The sequence below is a fragment of the Nanorana parkeri genome, unplaced genomic scaffold, assembly GCF_000935625.1.
Source record: "Nanorana parkeri isolate BGI_ZX_2015 unplaced genomic scaffold, ASM93562v1 scaffold559, whole genome shotgun sequence".
NCBI lineage: Eukaryota > Metazoa > Chordata > Amphibia > Anura > Dicroglossidae > Nanorana > Nanorana parkeri.
The window spans coordinates 252,445-278,080 of record NW_017306827.1 but is presented as its reverse complement, the minus strand read 5'-3'; the positions used below and the strand labels follow the sequence as shown (position 1 = coordinate 278,080).

General features: G+C 40.2%; 1 protein-coding gene across 1 annotated transcript in view; it reads left to right on the top strand.

Annotated features, from left to right (window-relative positions):
- ABCB7 (ATP binding cassette subfamily B member 7) overlaps positions 1-18,057 on the top strand; it is a 96,134-nt gene extending 78,077 nt beyond the window's left edge. The window contains exons 13-16 of the mRNA XM_018562070.1: positions 1,523-1,694; positions 4,731-4,834; positions 9,811-9,918; positions 17,411-18,057. Coding sequence (XP_018417572.1) covers positions 1,523-1,694; positions 4,731-4,834; positions 9,811-9,918; positions 17,411-17,629 — 603 coding nt within the window. The 3' untranslated portion in view covers positions 17,630-18,057. The remainder of the gene's footprint in view (positions 1-1,522; positions 1,695-4,730; positions 4,835-9,810; positions 9,919-17,410) is intronic.
- The last annotated feature ends 7,579 nt before the right edge of the window (positions 18,058-25,636 follow it).

Below are 25,636 nucleotides of genomic sequence, written 5' to 3'. Positions count from 1 at the left end.
TATATATATATCTATATATATAAAATATACATACATATATATATATATCACACAGGTGGCAAAAATTGTGGACACTTTTTGAAATTTTATAAAGTCTTGTATGATATAGGCGTCCATCAAATAATTAAGGCTATAATTGCTTCCTGGCACCACATAATAACGAAGGTAGAGCTTCAAACACTTTGTGGCTCAATGAGATGTCGCTGTGATGCGGTTTTAAAGGCTACCCTACTAAATACTGATAGTATATTGAAACCATAAGTGTATTACAGTATATTCAGCATGATTGCGGTGTTCCCTGCATAACGTTTTTTGTACTGCATACAATTTGCATTTTGTTTTGTATTGAATTTAGCATTACATTGTCTTTTAAAATTACATATAAACACTTGCTTTGGGTACAAAATAACATTTCCTATAAGCCTGCAAAGTTACAAAACATAAACATTTCAAAAAGTGTCCACAATTTTTGCCATCACTGTATGTATGTATGTATGTTTATATAAAAGGGATGCACTGTTACCGGTTTTTCGAGCACTGATATTTTTTTTCCTGGTACTAGCTGATGCCGAGTACCGGTGCCCGATTATCAGGAAGTTGGGCAGGGGATCATGACATGTCGCCCAACGTTCTTGATTTCCTGTGAAGCCGGTGTTCTAGTGAAAGAACACTGGCTTTACTTGCCGATGTTGCCTGTATTTCTGATCAATCAGGAAGCGGGGCGATGAGTCATGAAGTGCTGTCCGGCTCCCTGATTGGTCAGGAAGCCAGGCTGCCTACCAACAAGTGAAGCAGGCTTTCCAGCCAATCAAGAAGCCTGGGAGGGACGTCATGACCCGCCACCCGGCTTCCTGATTGGTTAGGAAGCCAGGCTGCCTACCAACAAGTGAAGCAGGCTTTCCAGCCAATCAAGAAGCCTGGGAGGGACGTCATGACCCGCCACCCGGCTTCCTGATTGGGGGGTCATTATGTGCCGCCCGGCTTCCTGATTGGTTAGGAAGCCAGGCTGCCTGGCAACAAGTAAAGCCGGCTTTCTAGCCAATCAGTCATAACCCACCTCCTGGCGTCCTGATTGGAAAGGAAGCCGGCTCCATGCTCTGCCGGTCAGAGGGAGATCTCCCTTTAAGCGGAAATACCGGTATCAGAGGTAAGTATCAGCATTTGGGCAAAATTCGCCCAAATATTTGGTATCGGTGCGTTATTTGTGTGTGTGTATATGTAATGTGTTTGAGCACTCTACAATGAGGTCCATAGCTATCAGTACCAGTGAAGGGTCCACCATGGGGAGAAAACCCCTTCAACAAATAGCCCTTGACATGGGACCTTATCAGTGTAAAAATCTACAATCTATTTAGGTGTAACCCCCTAGGGGTTAGGTGGCTATTTTTGTGGGCCCTTTACATTGCTTACCCATAACTGCCTGAAATAGGAGCATTTTTGAGGACAGGCTCAACTGTTATATATAATTTTAACTTTGGGGAGAGGTTTCACTGCTTATTAAATTATATTTTTTCTTCTATAGGATGCTGTCCTTTTTCATAACACACTGTATTATAACTTGATGTATGGAAATATTAATGCCTCACCAGAAGAAGTGTATGACATAGCTAAGTTAGCAGGACTGCACGATGCTATTCTCCGGATGCCTCATGGTTACAACACCCAAGTAGGAGAACGAGGACTCAAATTATCAGGTAAAGTCCACCCTAAAAACAGTGTTTACAAGTGATTTCCATTAGTTAAAAAATAAAGCAATAACATTTAAATAATAAGGATAGACCAGTAATATGTGATGCTTTTTGCTGGAGCTGCTTGTTTGGTAAGCGAAAATTAAGATTTCTTCTTATTTTATATGGTTACAATAGCTTAGATAAGAGGACCCTTCAATAAACTCTTTGGTGTTAAGTAACTTTTGTGTGTAATTAAATTATGTGTCTTGAGTCACAGAGGGTTTCTGAGAAGCGCAGCAAAAAATGTTACCCTCTGGGATGTGCTTGTTACTGGGCACACTGCCCACTTGGTGGCTTGAATACTATTTCTTATCAAAGGCTAAATAAATCATTGCTGTTCTGTCTTTGCCTCACACTGTTGAGGCCTAGATGTGGGATTAGCTGTTTATTCATGATTCATGAAAGCTTGTTTGATTTAAATGAGTTACTATTTTCTGTAACTGGGTTTTTGTAAGCAACTTGCTGCTTGTGCCCTGGACATTTAACAGTTTTGGATTGCTTTTTAGGGTGGGCTGTAGTATCCATTGCATCGTTTCATGTTGGGCTTGTTTGTAAAATTAGGTCAACAAATTTACATTAAATGCACTGCTAAGTCTAAAATGCAAGTTATGTTTAGGTAGACGTGGTATCGATAGTATTCTGAAACACTTTTGTAAATTTCTCTGTTATGGTGTGATTGTGTGTGTGTGTGTAGGCCACCATTCTTTTTTCTGTCCTCACTGCTCAAGCCGGTTTTACTAAGAAATATGTTTGAGTTTTTGCCCTCACCTTGCTGGTTTCTTCTGGCCTGCCGCACAGGTTCAGCCTCTCCTGTTGCGAAGTTCCCTTTGTTCAGGTGGCTAAATGCAATCTTCTAAGGGAAGCCTCCCCCATAGCCTTGGAGTTTCGGTGCGGCAGGTTGAACACTTGCTTAGCCTCCTGGTCTTGTGACTCCAGGGAAAGAACGATGACTCAGCTGCATCATCGGAAACTATGGTTGTACTGGAATGATCACATGCATGGACAAGATGACAAGTAGGATCCACTCCATTTTCTTTCAATGAGTTTGTTTAAGAAATGCATGTGCTACTATTTCCAATGGCTGAATCTTTAGGAATATCTGTATGTCTGTAGATCCATTCCATGTGTGCTTACAACTTTGCATATGTGATTCTGTGGTGCTGCTAATGCCTTAGCTGGAACTTGCAGGTATTTGCCTAAAGCATCCATAGCACCATATCCATATATATACACACATACACAATATATTACTGTGCAGAAGTTTTAGGCAGGTGTGAAAAATGCTGTAAAGTAAGAATGCTTTTAGAAAAAAAAAATTGTGTATAGTTTATTTTTATCAATTAACAAATGGGAAATAAATGATCAGAAGAGAAATCCAAATCAAATCAATTATTGGTGTGATCATCCTTTGGCTTCAATTCTTCTAGGTCCACTTGCACATAGTTTTTGAAGGAACTCGGCAGGTAGGTTGCTCCAAACATCTTGGAGAACTAACCACAAATCTTCTGTGGATGTAGGCTGCCTCAAATCCTTCTGTCTCCATGTAATCACAAACAGACTCTATGATGTTGAGAACATGGCTCTGTGGGGGCCAAACCCTCACTTCCAGGACTCCTTGTACTTCCTTACACTGAAGATCGTTCTTAATGACATTGGCTGTATGTTTGGGGTCACTGTCCTGCAGCAGAATACATTTGGGGACAATCACACGCCGCCCTGATGGTATGGCATGATGGATAAGTATCTGCTGGTATTTCTCAGCATTGAGGACACCATTGATCTTGACCAAATCTCCAACTCCATTTGCAGAAATGCTGCCCCAGACTTACAAGGAACCTCCACCATGCTTCACTGTTGCCGCAGACACTCATTATTGTACCGCGCTCCAGCCCTTTGGCGCACAAACTGCCTCCTACTTCAGCAAAATATTTTAAAATTTGACTCATCAGTCCAGAGCACCTGCACCCATTTTTCTGCACCCCAGTCCCTATGTTGTCGTGCATAGTTGAGTCGCTTAGCATTTCCACGTCGGAGGTATGACTTTTTGTCTGCAATACTTCCATGAAGACCACTTCTGGCCAGACTTCTTCAGACAGTAGTTGGGTGTACCTGGGTCCCACTGGTTACCGTCAGTTTGGTGTTGATGGCACTGCTGGACATCATCTGATGTCGAAGGGAAGTAAGCATGATGTGACTTTCATCTGCTGCATTAAGTTTCCTTGGCTCACCACTGCGTCCATGGTCCTCAACGTTGCCCATTTCTATGTGCTTCTTCAAAAGAGCTTGAACAGCACATCTGAGTCTGCTTAGAAGTGTGTGAGATTGTGTCTGTGGTTGTGTGTGTCTGTCAGTAATTTTGAGGACCCGTTCACACTAGTACAGTGCGTTAATCACACAGTCCCATGCAATTAACACACTGTGTACCACGCAATTGCGCCTACTGGTACAGGAGTTGCATTGCCATTCATTTGACTGGCACACCAAATGCACCTCTCAACCACAGTTCAATCACTTGTACCGGAATGTGCGGTACCGCAATGCCGTGCGCTCCAGTGCAGTGCAACTTGGGTCCATGCGGTGCTGACTTAATGACTAAGGACAAATGTGGGTCCCGAGGTTACACAGGTTGAGAACCACTGATCTAGGTTCAGCAGTCTTGCACTGAGACACTGGTCTACAGATTACACAAATCCAGATGCTTGTCCACTTCTTGGCTGTGTTCCCAAATGTCTGATCCAGCTCAGTCCTTGCAGCAGCCTCTCAATTTGTTTTTGTTTTTTTATTATTAAAGGTTTACGTAATACAACACAATATTACTGATGGCATCATCTCAGCTTAGGGAATGCCACTTGACAGGAGCCCAAGGATTGCTTTTTAAGCATACATTTGCATATTTTTGAAACATTTTACTGTTCTGTATATCATGGCATTTTGGGAATGTATTTTTTACCTTAATAAAGTTTGCATAACAATTTAATAATTTTTGATTCTTTTTCTAAGGTGGAGAAAAGCAGCGGGTGGCAATTGCCAGAGCAATGTTAAAGAACCCTCCAATTATTTTGTATGATGAAGCCACTTCTTCCTTGGACTCCATTACTGAGGAGGTAAGTTCATTGTTTATAAAACTCTCTGTTGGAGACAAGACAGTGAAGGCATATGTAGAAAGAAACAAAGGAACTGACAGAATACACCTGCTAGGACCCAAAGCTACTTAAAGTGGACCTAGAATGTGGAAGCTAAGCAATGGTCTATTGACTAGTCATTAGCGTTACCCATAGGCTCACTGTGTTTTGCTGTGGTGAAAGTAATGTTAATAGAGGAGTGGGGCTGTGCTTTCTCATGCCAGACTCATCCCACCTGATGAGGTGTTAGGAAGAACATATCCACTGATACACCTAGCGTTGGTAGAAGCCGGTTAACAAGGGGCAGATCTATAGAAAGCAACAGCCCAGGAGAGGGAAACATCAAGATGCAAAAGGAGGACAAGGAGGCACTTAACACATAGCACAGGGGGAGAAGGGGAAACGGCAATAAGAGGCTTGCCTACAGGTCCTCAGCTACAGCATCCTTTCCATCTGGTTCTCGGAAGAGCAATGAGCAGCATAATAGTCAAATGTCACTAAATTGCAAAGAAAGACCCTAAAATTCTTATGGGAATAGCAATCGCCAGAGGCAGGAGTGGACAGGATCTGCCTTAGATTATTTAACACTTCAGATATACAGCTATGCGGCTGCAGGAACAGTGCCTAGGCAGTGTTGCATGTCAAGAGGTGTGCTGCAACTGTTCATGAGAAACTCAAGGCAAAAGGTAGATTTTCAGGGTACTGCTTTGCCACAATTCACCTTATTCATTATTCTTTATAGACTGCAAATCTCCAATTTCTGCTTGCAGTAAACCTTGGTGATAACATCACCTTTCAATCATACACCAATTGACTTAAAGTGACCGTAAACTCAAGAGTTAAAAATACATTCAGGTACCTTAACTATTAACAAAAATGTATTTTATTTGTGTATCACTCAGCTGTAGATCCTCAAATCATCTCTGAATTGGTGCTGACACTGTCCTTCCTTCTGGAGGCGGGGCTACTTCTGTTCCCCATGGTCCCTGTGTGTGTTGTAAAGTAGACAATGCTCCAAGCTCACTCCCGTGACAGATTATAACTTCAATACAAATTAACTAACTGAACGTGAGATTGTAGTCTATCACAGGAGTGAGCTTGGAGTGGTGACTACTTTACAACACACACAGGGACCATGGGGAACAAAAGTACTCGCCCTCCAGAAGGAAGGACAGAGTCCGCATGAATTCAGAGATGATTTGAGGATCTACAGCCAAGTGATGCACAAGCTACTTTTTGGTAATAGTTAAGGTACTTGAATGCAATTTTAAGGTGTAAATGCTGAGTTTAGTGTGTCATGTTTTGTGTGAATAAAACTCATAAAGTGATTTGAATTTTTGCCCAATTAACTGTAATTGCTTGGTAAAAAGAAATATCACAAGGAGAGGGGTATCCTGAGAACAACATCAGTGTCACTGGATTTGTTAAAATGTTACTCCTTGAACTCATTAGCTAATCTTATTGCATTGGAGTAAGAATTAATTATTAAAATATTGCAAAGAAAACAAAATGGAGATTTTGTAATTGGCAAGCAGAATTCTTTAATTTTCTTACCTGCACTGGAAAGTCTCCTAAATGATTCCTTGTACTAACTTTAGAACTGAACCACAGTGCTTGCAGTATAGATAATTTTTTTATGAAATAGCTATAGCAATAACATTACACTTAGTTTCACATTTTCATTACATATTGCCAAAAAAAAAAAAAGAGTTCTGTGCCAGTGTTGAACAGCCTGTCTTTGTGTTTTTCTGCCCGACAAAAAAGTTCTGAGAAATGTTCTATAACTTCCTATTTATAGACATACATTTGAAAATGCAGCTTTACTTCAGTACGTGCTTTTCTGTAGTGAAAGGGTCATAAAAACATTGCTCATTGCCAGATATTGTTCTCATCTCTAAATCAACACAGTCATGTATGTTTGTGACAGTGGCTGTTGGAAGCTTTTCCTTTTTAAGGTAAAATAAATTGAATTTAAAGGCATAAAACATATGGTTACTCTGGTGACACCAAAGGTTTTCATACAATGTAATATAATACATGATGTATAACTCTTACGGTGTTGTTCCTTACAACTGTTAATTATCACCATTTAATCTGATAAATGTGACAGTGTTTTTGGTTCAGTTATTTTCTCATAGGAAAATTAAATAGAAATGTCTTTCCTTTGTAATTAACTATCAACCTCCTGGTCTCGTTCAAATCTTAAACATTGCTGAATCGAAAGAATGTTGGAAAGGGTTTTAACAGGTTAAATACATTGAAAGGAATTTATCAAAATTGGAGCAGAGAACATCTGGAGTAGCTGTGCAGGGTAACCAATCAGTTTCTATCTTTCATTTTCAAATCTTAACTCAACACATCGAAGAGAGAAGCTGATTGGTTGCCCTGGGCAACTACTCCAAATTCTGTCTGCTCTAGTTTTGATAAATTCCCCTCATTCTGTTATGATCTTACTAACGTGTTTGATTTTTCTTGAAAGGCAAGTGGAATTACTAGCTTTGTAATAATTACTCTTTCTTCTTTTTTTTCTTTTAATCAGATGGGTTATTTTTTATTGACAAACGGTAATGCGCATCCCTCATAAATTGTACAACACCATTAAATTATATAGACTGAAACCTCCATACAGCAACCAATACACGATTTGTCAACAATTTGTGTTTCATTACAGTGATGGATAATCATTAGCATAATGGTCAAATGGTAGAATGAGCAATTAAAACAAAGAAGAGTAACCACGTTTTTTCACCCCTATATAAATAATAAAGGCTGACCTTCTGAAGGAGAACAAAATGGGGTCAGATAAGACAAGATGAGGTCCCACTTTGCTTTTATACACTTGAGCAACCCATCTGACATTGACCCAGGAACCTAAGATCCAATTGAGTAATTTGTTATTCCAAAATTAACTGAGGGGGGAAATGCCCAAGGTTGTCAACAAGTTTTGCTAACACTAGAGAAATTTCTCGGGCCTCTATGCCTATACACTACCATGTATATCGTATGAGTAACTTTCCCCCAATATCCCACATGTTTAGGACATTTTCACAACATATGCAACAGTGTACCAGAGTCAAGGTCATATCTTATACAAATGGGGTCATTTCTACGTGACCACTGGAGTAATTTTAATGGGGTATGATCATTTCTGTATGGGAGAAATTAATACCTCAGAGACCACACTAACAGAACATTGGACCATTCCTTATCAGATACTTGACCCACTCACCTTCCTATCCTATCCTGCAGGGTAATGAAAGACTTTTCCCATGTTGGAGTATTAGGGTTTTGTAAATCATTACTATAAGTTCCTTCTTAGATTCAGAGCCTGCAGTGTGACAGAAGCGAGCATCCACATATTTCCAAGAGCAAAGCTTAGGTCGTTACTGCATAATGCAATTGTAAAAACTGAAACTGAGTAACCCCGCATCTATCGCACATATCAAACCCCTCTAGTTTGTAGTTTAGGATAATTCTGATTATCCCATAGAGTCGAGTATTTAGTGTAGCCCTTACATTGCATAATCTGTTTAGCCAGAGCGCATATTTTGTGTTGCATATGTAACATGGAAATGCCTGGTATTGTAAGGAAATGGAAAAGCTTCTAGGTTGACCAGCATAGTATCTCTAGATAACGAGGTAGAGAGTATACGCTGTAAGAAGTCAGAGAGATCTAATGAATTCCATCCCGTGATATAATGTAGTTGGATGCTTTCTGATTATAGTCTAGCTTTGGGGAACTCTTTCTCGGTAATACCAGGTTATGACTGTACGTTTAAGTACCTATTGTGTCCATTAGTATTGTTTGCTTATTGCCTTTGGATGCCATACATACAGCTGTGTTAAAGTGAACCTGTGCCTAGGCTATGCACACTAAAGTACATATTCTGAAGAAGCAGTAAATGCACTATAGCACAAGCACTCATTCATGCCTGTATCTATAAACATTGTGGGGAAGCTCTGCTTTCAATTTCACAGTACAGACGTTAAAATCACAACTTCTTCTCCATTTAGTTTCTACTGAGAGCAGAACTTAGCAGTCTGACAGTCTTTAGGTGTTTTAGAGCTGTTAGAATCTGCCTGAAACTCACCTTTTAGAATCTCTGTTGTGAACTTTGACAGCGAATTACTTTATACTACATACAGCTAGAGGTCAGTGAGTGCTTGTTTTAAAGCCCCTTTTTTTGCTTGTAAAGAAGGTATAAATACTGGGAGGGGAAATTTTATTACAACTGAAGCAGACAAAATCTGGAGCAGCCGTGCATGGCAACCAATCAGCTTCTCTCTTTCATTTTCAAATCTTCACTGAACAAACTGAAGAGAGAAGCTGATTGGTTGCCATAGGCAACTGCTTCAGATTTTGTCTGCTCCAGTTGTAATAAATTCCCCCATGTGAATGTCCATAGTCTGGGCACAAGTGCACTTTATGTAAATATTTGGTCTATGCATTTGGCTGTTAACAATGTATTGGACACAAGAGGCATAGTTTTATTTTATAATAGATCAGTGTCATTTGTCCCAGAGATTCAAAAGAATCTTGTCAGGAGGAGAAACGTGTGTGACACTTGGACTGCTAATTGTCTGATCTCACACACACTATCTCCCAGCTTAAGAATGCAGACAGCATTTGAAGGACAGTAAGGGGTTGATTTATAAATCGTCCACCTACCATACTGGGCGAATGAGGTTCTCTTTGGCACTACCGCCACTAAATGGAGCTGAGGAGCATCGAAAATTCCTGCTTTTGATTGTACTTCTAGATAGTAAAGTCTCCATATGAAACTGAAGATTTTAGTGCATTGTGACTTTTTTCCTAATTACATAATCTCACTGGCAGGATGTAACAATACATGCATGTTTAGGGTACTGGTTCAGTAGTAAAGATACATTTTGCCTTAATTCGGTCTGATGGTTTACCTGTGAAGTCCTTGTTTTACATCATTCTTTTCATTTGACAGAATATTCTCAGCTCGATGCGTGATATAGTAAAACACAGGACCTCTGTGTTCATCGCTCACAGGTTGTCTACCATCGTTGATGCAGATGAAATTATAGTGCTGGATCAGGTAAGCAGTACCTAAATAACTTGTATAATGGATAAGTTAGGTGAATATTTATTTTTTATAGAATGGTCTGTCTCAGTCAAAGCTTAGCTGTAGAACCTGTAGAAAGCGAGGAGTAAAGACTGACACAAAACATTAGCAGTATGCATCCATCTTGGAGCAGACTTTTTTTCCTTCTACAAAACAGTTCTTGCAGTTTCATTCAGCTTTTAGGCCACCTTAAAAAAAAAAAAAAAAAGAATAAAGCCGAACTACAATGCAGATTTCTAACTTCTTATGCTAGTAGACATGCTGGTACCTCTAAAGTAGCTTTCAGCACTTTACGTACTTTCCTTTTCATGCTATACAGACATAGCCAGTCTTGTCCCATCCAGTGCCTCTTACCAAGCTTAATGATGTCCAGCATCATTCAACCACTTCCTCTATCCATTAGGAGTTCTGGCCACACCTCCTGTAGTGCTCATCCACGTGACTTGCGTCATTATGCATCATTATATTATGTGGTGTTTCAGAGCGTGGAGACGCCCACATTGTGATTGGGAGTGTGTAAGTGTATGAACTGGGCAAGAGGCATGCATATATTTAACAAATAAAGCCCAACATCACGCCCATAGACCTTTCAAGATGGCCTTTAAATAAGATCTTTCCAAACCTTTGTGGAATTTGAAGGCCTAGAGCAACACACAAATGTCACTACTGTGTCATGTGTTTACATCTCTCTACTCTTCTCACACTCTAGCACTGCAAGACTGAAGGAAACAAAAGGGAACTTAATCATCTTTTCTTTTAAAATACTGGAATTGGTCTTAAACATCAGAATGACACGGGATCCTGTGGAGTTTTTTTATATATGTTGTTTATCGACTGTAGTGTAAAATGTTAAAAAGCATCAAAAACATAACCTCAGCAGATTATAGTTTTTAAACATAAGAGAAAATGTAATGCTCAGTTTCACGTGGACCGAGGAGTAAAAAGAATAGAAGACCTTCTTTGTGTTGCCATTTTCTTCCTACATTTTTAAGAAATAGAATTAACAACAGTTCAAAGACTGACGTTGTCGCTGGATATACCTTTAAAAGAAATGATGCAACTGGACACATAACTTACTCCAGGAGTCTTGGTAAACATTCAGGTTTTTAAAAAAAATCAGTCAGTGAGATTTCCTGGCTGATCATATTGTTAGTTCACGAAGGCACCAGTGGATACCTAATTGGAAATGTACACACAGGTGTCTTCATTCTTTCACAAACAGCAGGGAAAAAAAAAATGATGGTCCAGATGTGATTCCCTGCGGTTTGCTGCAGATCACATAATCCTCATGTCACTTGAATATACATTGAGGGGAATTTGTCAAAACTGGAGCAGCTGTGCACAGCAACCAATCACCTCCGCTCTTCAGTTTGTTCAGTGAAGATTTTAAAATGAAAAAGGGAAGCTGATTGGTTGGTTGCCATGCAGAGCTGCTCCAGTTTTGATAAATGTCCCTCATTGTATGTTCTGAAAATGATGTAGTTTGGCTGTGCAGTCAGTTTTGTGAGCACCGCACTGTGCCAATACCAGCACAGCTGCAACTCTCCTGCAACTGCAGCAAGGTTAGGTCAGGAACACTGGATGAGAACCCCCCCCCCCCTTTTCACCGGCCTGTGTATTAGACAATGAAGGATTACACATTACTGCTCTTGGCATATCTTTGTACACATCCCTCTGTTTGTTATTCTCATGAAACCTTTACACAATTTGCAGCCATATGTAAATTGTTGGATTATACAAATATGGGGTAGTAAAATGTTTTAGTATAAAAAGACTAATAAACTATAAACATTCAGCAGGGCTATGGAAGTAAAGAGACTTAGAGAGGAAGTAGGTTTCTAGAATGTGTTTGCAGAGTTAGATGGATCTCTTCAGCAGCAAAGGTGTTAATTATGCAGATGTCTTCTCCCACTTCCAATCTGTTTAGTGGCCATTATTCCTTTCTGGTAGCCAACTCTTACTTCAAGCAGATGCCCTGGCTCACAGCTACTTGTTTTATCATGAGCAAAAGCTGTGGCTTTCCAGATCTATAGATGTCTCCTTATTTTTTTATTAACCCTGTCTGGTCAGTAGTTAATACAGTGTTCTTTAATTGCCATAAAAACCTAAAGCATCCCTGTCGCAGAAAACAAAACTAAAACAAACGTTGGAAAAGGCTTTATACTTACCTGGTCTGGTCCAGTATGTGGTATCTTTGCTTTGCTGGAGAGCTACGTAGCCCAAATAATCTTGATATCTGACAAACTTCCTGGTGTGTTGGATCCTTACATTCTCCATCCTGTTCCAAGGTTGGTGAAAGTGGTGGAGGATGCAGGCATCTGACACCGTAAATGGCATATCATTTATGTGAATGAAATGGCACCAGAAGTCAGGGAAGGTTTGCTTATGAACCTAAGCAAAGGTACTTTATGATGGTTAAAAACCTGAAATAACACTGAGGTTTGGCTTATTTCATTTGCAGTTTATGTCCTTAATAACAGGATGAGAAATGTCTGCCAATGGTCATACAGTACATAATTTTGCTCCTATCCTAATCTCTGTTGCTTTTTATATTAAGGACATCTGTCGCCAAATTAAATTGACAGTAAAGGCATAATGCATGTCTTGCCCTGCTAACACCACAGCCTTGTGGGGATGTCTATGCACACTTTCGTTCTTGTTTTAGGGACAAGTGAGATCTGTTACCTACAGTTTTCCATATGTTTCCAAATTATAATATATATGATTTTTGATCTGCCAGTGACAGTTGTAATGTGATAGCAGAAATCTGATGAGCGTGTTTGTGTGCTATGTGGTGTATTGTAGGTATATTAGTCTGTAGAGGCATTACATCACTATCTTTTTGTTAGATGTGTGGATAGTGCATCTTGTTTTAGAGCCACATTCCTGCTGTTATACATTGTTTCCTGCTGGTATGGCATTCACACTAGCCCCTTAGGAAGACAGCATGATCAGACACTCAGACACATGGCAGCACTGGAATGGGAAGACAAAGAAATTCCACTGTTACTGCTGTCTACGCATGAACAAACCTCTACCCTTTTTTGTAATTGTTATAATACTACCATTACAATACATTCTTTTAAAATCTTTTCTTTTTTCTAGTGTTTTAAGATTTGCCTTTGAAAAGATAGTTGGATTATACGGTTAGTGATCTTGACTGCATGCAAGACAGGTCTATCAGTAAAATATCTGGGCTTATATGTTAAGAAAGGAGTACTGCGTATGATGTCTAAAGCCATCATCTTCTCTGAAGTACAAAACAGGACTATCCAAACGAGTCAGTCAGGCTCAATTCTTTATAACTTACAGGGTCTATCTCAACTGCCCACCTCCAGTAACCCTGGCACCACCAGCTGCCTGGCTTTGAGAGTACCTGAGGCCATGCCTCACATTTGTGGCTAGTTGCTTTACTGCTGCACAGATGCAACTCCTCTTCGCTAAGGCTCAGAGGGGACTAAAGAAAGTTCTCTCTCCTCAGCTAGTGGTCTCCACACCAAAGGAGGGGGGTGCTTACCTGCTTGCTCCTCCTCTCGTGTGGCAGGCAGAAATGATCACTGGAGGACTCTGCCCATCTGGACGGTCAGCAGGAGGAACTTGCTTAGTTCCTGCTGCAGGTGTACCCTATTGGGGATTGGGTACGTCTGAAGGACTTTGTGGTTGCTTGAGTAGGACCCAATTGCTGGGTATATGACAAGAAAGAAAATTAGATTTTTGTATTTACCACAAAAATATATTTCTTGGAGTCCAAAGAGACAGAGATCTCACCTCTCTGCTTTCCCACAAAACTGAAGTCTGCTGGTTAGCTAAGGGGTTATGGGGGCCGGCTTACAATTTTTCTGTTTGCCAGTTTTCATTACTCCTAGAGGTGGCAGCAAAACTGAACTGTATATGAAATTATGTGTCTCTGAATGGACAGAGCTTATGGTAAGTACAAAAATCCTATTTTTTATTCCACCTTTCTGGATGGCTTATGTGGACCTGTTTCTAAGTTCTGATCTATGATTTGGGGTTCTCTCCCATGTTGTATCCTCACTAGTTGTAGGCATTCTCTTCTGGCATCGGGCTTAGTTTCCCCTACTTACTTATCACCTATTGTTACCAGTTGAGGGGTTTGCACTTATGCGGTGCCAGCTTAAGGTGCACTGGTCCTTCAGGTGGCTCTTGAGCTCCACACAGTCCCTAGTTTTGTTCATGTTGGACCTGTTAGTGGTTGTTTGCTGTTACCCGCCCCTCAATTGGGCTGTTTTTGGACATCCAACAGTAAAAGACTTCCTCTGTCCCTAAATGGAAGTAAAAGAAAATAGGATATTTGTAGTTACCACAAAAGTTAATGGACTCCGAAATCTTGAAGTCTATTGAGGGACACAGGTTTCAACCTTCTGTGTTTGTGATCATGCTCTTGGTATTGCTTGCTTCAAACGGCGGCATGCTGACACTAGGAGGGGTTATCCTGGGCTAGCCTACAGATTTTTTATTTTTTTTTATTGCCGGTGTCCAGTCCTTCTGTAGACCGCAGTATAACTCAACAGAATACGACTTCCTGTGTCTTCCAATCAATTGACTCAAAGAAAAGAATTTTAAGGACAATATAAAAATTCTATTTTGCTGATTTTTTTTTTTCTGTAAGGAAACATTCTATCTGCAGTGTTGTGGAATCTCATTGGGTTCAAATGTGGCTCTGGCATTTGCATAGGGGCCTACATGCATGAGTTTTTGTTTTTTCCATTTTGGCATTCACCAACCACTGTGTGAGTTGTTTGAGCTATATTAATTACATCTCCATGATATGGCAGGGCAATGTTGAGTCCTTATTGCAATACAGTCAATACTTGAATTTACAGGTTGAGATGATCAAGTTCAGAATTGTAAATTATGCTTCCAGTGTCACTTTTTTGGACTGTTGGTAACATGGAATGGGTCTGAGTTCGGATCTGTATTCAAAACCTACAGATTAAAACATATTTTATTATTCATCAGCTTTCACCCTCTACATGTCTTCCAATCAGTGGTATGTAGCCAAATGATGTGTGGTAAAGATCGCAAGCGATCCAGGGAAGATATAATCTCAATTGGAGGATTTGCTGGGGAAATTCCAAATAAGATGTTCCCCTGTGCAACTATTACAGGGTGAGCTAGAGATAATTGAGAACCCATGTACCAGAAAGAAAAGGTTAAATAACAAGACATAGAAAATCCTTTAGTATCAAAGTTTCACACATTTAGTGATAAGGTTATTGTCATCCGGTGAGGCTTAGGAAGTGCTTATCTATACACTGAGGAGTTACATAAGTTGTCATTACAGGCTTTTTAGGGCATAGTGGATCCTTTCAGGATTGGATTGTGCTTTCGGACATTCCAAGGAATCCAGCTATTGAGGCATCGCTCCCCAGGAATAAGGAGTCATACTCAGCTGCATACAGTGCCCACTCATACAGAAAGGTGCTATGTTAATTCATCCCCAAACCATATATTACATTTTGGGAAAACACAAATAATAGAAAGAAATAATTCAATTTAGAAATGCACTTCCAGTCCCTTAACACTTTTCAGAGCAAGGACTCAAACGTTCTCATTTTGAATCATATACCGAGGTCGATTAAGAGTGAAGATGGGATATTTCAATAAAAAAAAATGTAAGGTGTGGTGGATCCACAGAATAAATACGCTGGGTTCCATCTAGCCTTACATTATTGGTTTATCTTTATTCCTTGGTTCTCCTGATAGGGTCTTGATTGATTGTTTTTACAGATTTAGGTGGAGGTGAAAATTCAGACTTCTGGTTTGATGAGAAAGAGTTAACAATGTATCAGCTGATGCAGATCAATTACCTTACTGCTCCTGTATTAGGGGATTGCTTAGTAGTTATGTTTAGGGATGTATTTCCTGTGTGGGATATATAAACTGTTACTGATCTTCATACCAGTTACACGTTGACCTGATGAAGGATTTGTCACCCCAGACTGTTGCTCCTGGTAACTGCTATTTATGATATATTTGCAAATAAAAGAGAAGCATTGGCAAAGGGCATTCCGTGGTGCCACATACCTTTGTTTGAACTGCAACGTGGATAAGGTGCTGGAGCTCATTATTCTGTGAGTGGTCAGAAGTTTGCAAGGGGGAAATGTTCAACTAGCATTGGCAGTGGCAAACCATGCACAAGACAGGGACACCAAGTAACAGTCTAAGCAGATTGGTCCTGCACTGTCAGCAAGACAGCAAACACACTTTTCAATGCTGGAGGGCTTTGTTACACTCAGTCCATATAATAAAACAAACAAGCAAAACATATGGTCATCTGAGCCACCAAATAAAATCAGGGCAACTCCTAACTAATGGGTTCCCCAAAACTAACAGGCAGCAAATTATAAATGTTTAGTGTTCTGTCAGCACTCAGCCTTTTCTCACAGCAGTAGGCACTTACAGCAGAGAGAAGGGGAGAGAAGCCTAAGCATTAGTCATTTCACATATACAGTATAAAAAGCTTATGGACAGCTGAGAGTAATAATGAGCTTTAGGCTTCCTGTGATTTTTATTTTCCAGAAATCACAATATTATAAACTGGCATGTTTAAATCCTCATATACTCTTATGTGGTGAGGACAGTTCTGTCTTAGCTTTTGTTAAGATCTGCATTTGTCATGGTGCTGCAAACATGGCCAACTATGATATTGGCCATATGAGGGCATGTTTGAGGAATGTTTGATTACAATGTATTGGCAGTTAATTAACATTTCTAATTGGAGCGTATTTTTGGAAACCTGTTGAATTGATGAGTGTAGTTCTGCTTTAAGATGAGCATCTCTTTAAAAGCCCATACTAGCTGTTTTGTACTAAATCATTTACTCCAACTATGACATTGGACACATCACTGGTGACGTACCCTTATAAATATTGTATTTTTTAAAGCTTTATAGGGGACTGTGCTGAGGGGTTTTAAGTCCTTTTCTTTCACTGTGATTTAATGTATTCTATATTGTATTGTCTTGATGCTCTGTTAATTGTGATTCACTTGTTCTGCATGGCAATCGAGCCATGGGTGAACTGTTAGTCTGTGGAGAAAGTTTTGGTCTAATCCATTTGCTGCATCTCTGACCTCTACATCCCTACATAGATTTACTTTAGATGTAGCCATTGATAAAATTGTAGCCCATTTTTATTTACCAATGTCCCATGTAGGCCTGCATGATTTGGTGTTTATGAGCTGTTCACCCACAGTAGAGGCAGTGGAGAATCAGCCATCACTACACCCAGTATATGAACAGATAAGCTAGAGGGCAGTAGTGGGAGGACTGTATATGATAGAAATTGTAAAGTATGATTGTAATAAGTAAGTTCTTGGCTTCAGTAATGTATTATTTTCCTGTGTTTGAATTTGATATAAAGGCTGCACATGCTAATTAACCTTGATGCAAGAGAAAGAATGAGTTAATTTACTCTAGCTTGACTGTGATTTATTTCTGCAGGGTAAAGTTGCAGAGAGAGGGACGCATTTCGGACTCTTAGCAAACCCCAACAGCCTTTATTCTGAACTGTGGCACACGCAGAGTAACAGGGTCTTAAACAGTCACAGCAACCAGGCATCTGAGAAAAGTAGCCAAGAAATGTCCAAAGAGGAGGAACGAAAGAAACTGCAGGAGGAGATCATTAACAGCGTTAAAGGATGTGGCAACTGTTCCTGCTGATGAAGTGGACAGCTTGAATTGGAAGTGGAGCTCCTTACCGCCCCATAAATTCTGTTTCCCCTCAACTCTTACCTCTTATTTCTGTACTCCAGAAACATATCTGTTGACCCATTTTTCCCTCTTCCTTCCTTTTACGTGATTTTTTAATTTGTATATACATTTGTCTGATTTCTTCGTAGTGTAACTAATTCTTCCTGAAATATTTGAAATATATTTTCTTACAAAGATTGCTTCCAGTAGTGGCGTTGGACAAAACATGGCTGATCTTACTGCTGTCATTTTGTGCTATCCTATTTGTTTTTCAACAACTGGTCCAGTAATTTAGCGCGTGGAAAATTCTTGCTAATGTGCAGTAATTAGCTTTCATAATAGTAAAGAGGTTTCATAAAAGACTGTATAACTGTTATGCAGCTCTCATTCAGACTTTTCTTTTTTTTAGAAAGGTTACGAAATTAGAATCTTGTTTTCTAGGCCAGTGCCGTGGCTGTGTAGTTATTGTTGAGTTTGAATGCCACCAAGGACAAGGTACAGAATTTGTGTGCTCTACCCATGTTTGCATGAGTTTTATCCAGGTAATCCAGTTTATTCCCACATAACAGAAACCTGCCAGCAGATTTGTTGACATTTAATCAGTTTTGCCCTAGAGCATAATTGTATGTGGTAAGAACAGTAGCCTAAGAGAGCCCATAGAGCTGTGACTGAAATAGGTGTACTCTGTATAATGTTACATGACATCATAAATGAGAGATTTTTAGATCCATTTTCCCATGAGCTGTTTTATGGTCAGATTAATGTAGCTGGGTTCAAAGCACCTATTCTATTCATTTCTCAGATCTGGTTACACATAGACTTGAAGCAGATCACAGTTCTTTGCATAAGGATTTGCCCTCTCCCTTTGTACTATTGCTCATTTACAATACTGCAGCCTGGAACTTAAATGGATTTATCTGGGACTTTTACTATTTGATTAACATAACATATCTAATACTTTGAAGGTGCAAATGTTTTTTGTCTTATAGCCCAACTGAAGTCCTCAAAAAAGGTAAGCAGTCAGCTTGAGATTGTACAAACAAACTCAATTCTCATAGTCCTAACTCTTAGCCCTTAACCCTTAATTCCTAGTTCACACGGGCTTCAGTTTCTAAAAGAGCAGTGTGAACACCATATTTTTGGCAAGCTTTGAGCAGCTTTCCTGAAGCCTTTAAAACACCTCTTCAGCTCCAATTTGGGAATATTAAACACATATATTAATAAGGGTTATGTCAGTAAAACTGCTTACAGCAGACTAGCTCAGTAACCCTTGCGTCTACTACAGCATTCACTTAGGCTATAAGGCTCATGGTCAATATAGCCACCGTGAATTTAAAACAAAGTGATACCCTGGACTCTTGCCAATTCATGAATGATGGGGTTAGGCTGCTGACAGACCGCTGATCAATGCCAACTGTGAAAAATGTGAGTTTCTCCCTCCACCATCCCTACCCGCTGTCTGCATTTCACTGTGTGCCCTCTCACTATGTGCTCTGGTCCCTGTCACTTCCTCTGCTGTGTGCCCTCCGATCCCCTACTCCATGCTGCCCCCACTGCTGCTCTCTCTCCTCCTTTCTCTGGTGAGGAGTCTGGCATTTTGTCATCATGCCACTATCATCAGTGACTTTTTCAAAGATGCTGAGCGGGAAGATCAGTAATGACATGTAATCACATGTTTACCAATCTCCTTTAGTTTCTGAATGAACACAGAGATGCTCAGTACGAAACCTGTATAAGATTATTCAGAAACTGAAGGAGGTGGTAACAGGACCTCCAGTTTCTGAATGAAGTCACGCTTAGTACTGAGCATTTCTGGGTTCAGTGTAGTGCAGTGTCAGAAGATTGGAGACTTTCTCGATCTCTTTCTGCAGCTCATATGGGAAACCTCAGTTGTCTGTTTAGATCCTAGATATTTACCCCTTTAAAAACACTGTTGTGGCAATGCAGAGTAGATTGTACAGTCTTGTACAGAACGTTGCAGTAACGTAACCAAAATACAAGCCTTGAGATTTTCAGGCATTAAATCTCTTATTTACAGTTTTGCGTCCCTTCAATTTCATCATTTCTTAACGAGGCACAAATTATAAAGTTTACAATATTTGTTATTTGGTAACTTAATAAAGTTTATATTTTGGACTTCGCAGGATTTTTGGAAATTATATTCTTTGTGGGCATGAACAATGATCTTACTTTATTTTTACGGAAAATATTGTTTTAAACTATCGCGGGACATACATCTTTTAACTCTATGTGGCCTGTGCTTTCAGAAAATGTATAGTATGGAATGTGTTTAACAAACGTTCAAAGCCGTTCAAGAAACATTACAAAAAAGTAACAAAATAATAAAAATGGACTGGCCACTTGAGTATAGGGCAGGGCCCACGTTATGAGAAGAAAAAAAGTGATCTTTTGCTGGCTGTCTAACTTTGACTACCCCTCTATAAGTTTTTGGCAGAACCACCTTTGACTGCAGTTGCTAGATCTTTGGGATAAGAACCTTCAAGATTTATACATCCCTATCCCGCATTTCCTACCAATCCTTTTTGGGATAATTATTCTATCTCTGTGAGTTTTGATGGGGACTGTTGGTGGACAGGGATATTCAGGTCTTGCCACATATCATGAGTTAGTCTGAGTGATACTGCTGTCCACCCCAGTCTGATGTCTCTTGGAGACTGAAACTGTTTTTTCCCTTAGAATTGGCATTTAATTGGCTTCAACCTTCTGGCCATTCCTTATAGATCAAAACATCCCCACAACAATATGCTGCTATAACCAGTCTTCATAGTTGACATTCTGCTCTTGGGGGGGGGATCAGCACCATTGTCTTTCAATAAAAGCCAAGTTTAATTTTTGGGGTTATCAGGCCAAATAAACTATTTTCACATGTGTGCGTTGTCTCGCACATCCCTAAGGGCAAATGGCGCTTTGACTGGTTTATTTTTAGCAATGGCTTTTTTCTCACCCTTCTTCCTTAAAGCCCAGCTTTCTGGAGCATCCAAGTTATAGTTGTCCAAAAGATGGTTTCTTCCATCTCAGCTCCGGATCCTGTAGCTGCTTCAGAGTTGCCACTGTTTGCTTCTTTGGCTAATGCCCACCAAAATACGTTTTTTGTAGATGGCCTTCTCTATTCAAAGTTGTTGTTGTTGTACAATATTCTTCCCATGATTAATAATGGCTTTACTGGTGCTCCTAAGGATGTCCAAGTATTTGGGGGTTTTTCAAACCTTATTGGTGCTTTTTTCAGAACTTTATCCTCTGTTTTGTGATGCAGCTTATTAAGATATTCTCTCATGTAAATGTTTGAAATCAGGTGTATTTAGTTTCAGTTGCACATAGATATGCATTAAAAAAATATATTTATTTATAACTTGGGTAAATTATATGTAGATTTTTGTTACACTTTTTAATGTTATTTAAATTACCGTGTTTCCCCGAAAATAAGACTGTCTTATATTTTTTTTTCCCCAAAAAAACACACTAGGTCTTATTTTTGGTGGAAATGTATGTACAGAAATCAGGACTGTGACTGTCACACAGAGCAGAGATACCGGTATGTAATGTACTGTATCATACAGTACTGGAGAAGGGGAGTGAAAGAATGGTACTGTGACTGTCACACAGTACGGTACCTGGCTACAGCTATCTGGAGCTCTCTAATGCCGTCCAGGCATCCTAAAAGCCGAGGCAGTCGGGCGGGCCGGAGGGAGGGAGCTGCAGCCAGAAAGTTTTTTACGATCTTAACTTATTTTTAGACCGTACATGTAGCCGTGCGGGCAGACGGGCCAGCCGGAGGGAGGGAGCTTTGCGATCGTGACATTTTATTAGACCGTACGTGCAGACAGGAGATAAGCTGCACATATCATTGATTTTTACACTCAGACCCCTTGCTGGCTGCTTGGATGCAGCAATACATGTGCGCCCCCTACCGCCGAACTAGGTCTTATTTTCGGGGTGGGTCTTATATTACAGAAATCCCTGAAGTTAGCACTAGGTCTTATTTTCGGGGAAACACGGTATATCTATTTTAATTCTAACTTGTAACACTGTGGGATGAATGCTAGTGCAAAGTAACGCAAGTAATCGCTTGGTCAAACTACTGTCATGAGGATTCTGAAATATTAATATTAGGCCATTTTAGCATGTTCATATGCAGCATTTGTATGCCTTTGCAGGTTTGACGGTGGATGTGTAAGACCATCTTGTTCAGTTGTGCTCATAAGCTTTTATAACCCTGACAAAATTTGCAACATGTGTTTTTTTTTTAATATATATTTGTGTTAGACCAAACACACTTCTTTTATTTTTAATATGATTTCAATTATACTATTGGGCATCACAGAATAGCTTAATGATTAAACAACCCATAGCAATATGGACATGGTATTTAAAATGGTTCTGTTCATAAGTTTGCATAGCCTTTAATTTGTAACTTCATGTATTGCCCCCTTTAGCAAAAGGGCATGCAGTCTTTTGTAATAGTTGTGAATGAGGCCCTTTACTTCTGTGGTAAAGATGCCAATTTTCTGCAAAAAGACGCCAGGTCCTATATATTATTTGGTTGTCTAACATAAACTGCATCTTTCAGATCTCCCCAAAGTGCCCCAGTGATGTTGAGGTCAGGAAATTGTGATAGCAATTCAATAACCTTCACTTTCTGTTACATTCATTGAAGGACACAGTGACAAAGATCATCAAGCAAGTGGCGTCTGGATGACACATTGGATGACTGTGAATCCTTGTAGTTGAATAACCTTCACTTTTTTACAGTAGGCATTGAAGTGTCTGTGACGGACCACCTGGTACCCCGACTGGGTTCCTCAGTCAGAAATCAGTTTCCTCCACTCTGTAACCGGAAAATCATAATTACAGCCCAAACCTTCCCCTAATACCCAGGCATGACTAGTCTATTAGGGTAAACACCAAGAACCGACTTTATTGAAAACCAGCACAGTATATATACAGTTCTGGAAGTCTAAAAACCGAATACAATCAAACATTAACAGAATGCAGACAGACATCCCCTCACCCGTTGCATTAATGAAAGAATAGGGAGAGAGGAGACACATATGATGGGATTATCTACTGTCTATCATATGTTAATGTACTCAGCTACATCCAGTGTCGGGTTAATCCCATTGTTAATCCAATCAGACAAATGGACAAATAGACTTCACTAACAAGTTAAATGGGAGTCAGTCCAGAGTCTGGTCCAGGACAGGATACTGGGGTATAGAAAAACACAGTCTCAGCTCCCCACGTATCCCCCACATAATTGGGAAATGGGTCTCTGGGGTCCTCTTGATCCATGGGGCGTAAATAAAGGGTTCCACACAGTAAAAACACAACCCACACACACACACATTATACACGTGCAACAGTGTGCACCATATTTTGGTGTACGCCATGCAGTGCGTTGTTAGAACACATCGCAGTGCTTGATTTTTTCTTTTCAAAATAACATTAATATAACTGACAGCGCATGGCAAAGCGCTGTGACAAATTGCCATGCGTTGTGATACGCTGTGTTGTGATTAAATGTACGTCTGTGTCATTTTATCACAACACCAACACAGTGCACAAATGATTTTTAACGTGTCGCTTATTTACAGTTTTGCGTTACTTCATTTTACCATTTTGCAAAAAGGCGAAATTGATAATTTACAAATATTTGTTATTCAATACAATTTTATCTTTTCGATTAAGTCGGAAGTTTTTTTCTTTGTCACTGATGCTGATTTTAGTGTGCTTTTATAGATTTCATTGTGTATTTTTATCGGTTTAATATTGATTTGACAAACATTTACGCAGTTATCGCAGGGCCTACAAGATTAGGAGAACCATCTTTTTATTCTACCAGGCCTGCGCTTTCAGAAAAATATATGGTTTGGGGGGTCATTTACAAACTCTAGTAACACAGCAGTAAAAAATCAAAGCAATGGGAAAACAATTGCAAAAATGGTGTGGCCAGATGAGGTTAAAATGTTCCAGAGGGCTTGGCAGTGAAAGGGTTAAACCTGCCCACTGCCTGCTGTCAATCAGCAGACGAGGACCTGAAGGAGAAAGTTCTCCTTCAGGTCTGCTCTTCTGCTGATTGACAGTGGGCAGGTGCAATAGCTTTCAGAATACTTGAACAGAGCCAGCAGCTCAGTGGCTCTGTTCCTACACAGATTTTTTGACCGGCTCCTTTGATCAGCTGATCAAGGGATGCCGACCAGACAGCGGTCACCCACTATGCAAATTTTGGCCAATTCTTCAAGAGCCAGCTGAGATTCGCACGGTATTTATTATTGGTGACCCGATAATTGGTTCCCCCCTACTTTACTGTAGGGATGGTGTGCTTTTCTTAATAGACTTTGTTGACTACTCTCCAACCACAGCATTTATAGTTGTGACATAAAGTTCAGCTTTGATCTTATTCAAATTATTTTGTTCCAGAAGTTTTGAGGTTTCTGTAGGTGGTTTTTGGGGTTTTGTGGTGTTGGTTCAGCAAAATGGCTAACATCTTACAAATTCTGCCAAGGGTATATAAGCTTTTGTGCACAGCTGACGTTTTATGGTGCAAAGCTTTGGCCATTTATAACCAATATTTTGACAGTTGAACTTCCTGTGATTTTGTTTTCCTAAACAGGGAGATGGTGATAGAAATTGGGCATCTGGAGATCTTATTGTCCATAAATGAATACTTGCCTGAAGTACAATTCATTGAATATCTGTTAAAAAAAAATTATATATGAAAAAGGATTATCAATATAAGTCAAGTGAAAATGTATTTCCAGTGTTGGCAATGTACTGTTGCCTTTGTGATCCAGACATTCATCTCACATTGTGCTCCTTTTATTGCATTTTCTTTTGTACCTATAATATTTAGAGCTGTTTAGATATACTGACTATTGGAGTCATTCTGATCACAAATGGCATTTTTCCGGCAAGTTCAGATTTCCTTTGCAAAAACAACAAGATTGCTCCAACTTTCCACCTACAATTTTGTCAACACACTGAAATAGTCAACATTTTTGGTTGTATGTTGCCTTCAGCTGATAAAGTGTATGTCTGGGCAAAATAAAAAAAACAAAAACATGCAGTACATCTCTTCTATACTTAAAGGAGAACTATGGGGGTCAGTGTTTTTCCCCATAGTTCTCCTTAGGGTAACGGGAGGACACAAACTAGCGTCCTCCCGTTACCCTAAGCTCAGTATACCGCGAGCTACAGCTCGCGGTATACTGAGACGCCGCAGCCGGAGCGGATCCTGACTTAGAAGACGGGATCCGCCCAGCTGCGTGAGTGACAGCTGGCTCTGCCTATCTAGAGGCAGAGCCAGCTGTACCCTCCCCCGTCCGTTCCGCCAGTCAGCGCTGGCAGATCGGAGCGTGTTCGCTCACCTCCCGATCTACTGAGCCGACCTGTGACAGTCTCATTGTCACCGGTCGGCTAGAACTATGAGGTGAGTGAAAAGCACTCACCTCATAGTTCTCCTTCAACATGTCCCCATGTTTAATCCCTTTTAAAAATGCTTTAAGTACAGAAAAAAAAAACCTATTGTGCTCCTAATTCCTTTATCTAACTCTCAACCCTGCCACTGCTGCGCTGAATTCCATACCAGCGTTGTCAGTCTTTTATGCTGGACTACAGATCTCTCCCTATGTGCCTCTGCCTACCTTTAGCTAACTCTCAACCCTGCCACTGCTGCACTGAATTCCATATCAGCGTTGTCAGACTTTGATGCTGGACTACAGAACTCTCCCTATGTGCCATGGACCAGATTCCCACAAGGCCACCGAGGCCGGGCCTCGGGCGGCAGCGGCGTGGAGTCCCCCGACGGCCGGAACATACAGGGCCGGGCACCGGGCGGTAAGTTGCTTTCTACATTTAGTCCTGCTTTGTGAAGGCAGGACTAAACGTAGTGTGGGGAAACCGCTCGCTTGTTAAGTGATTGCGGCGATGTCGCCGCAATCACTTGTAAAATATGTGCTG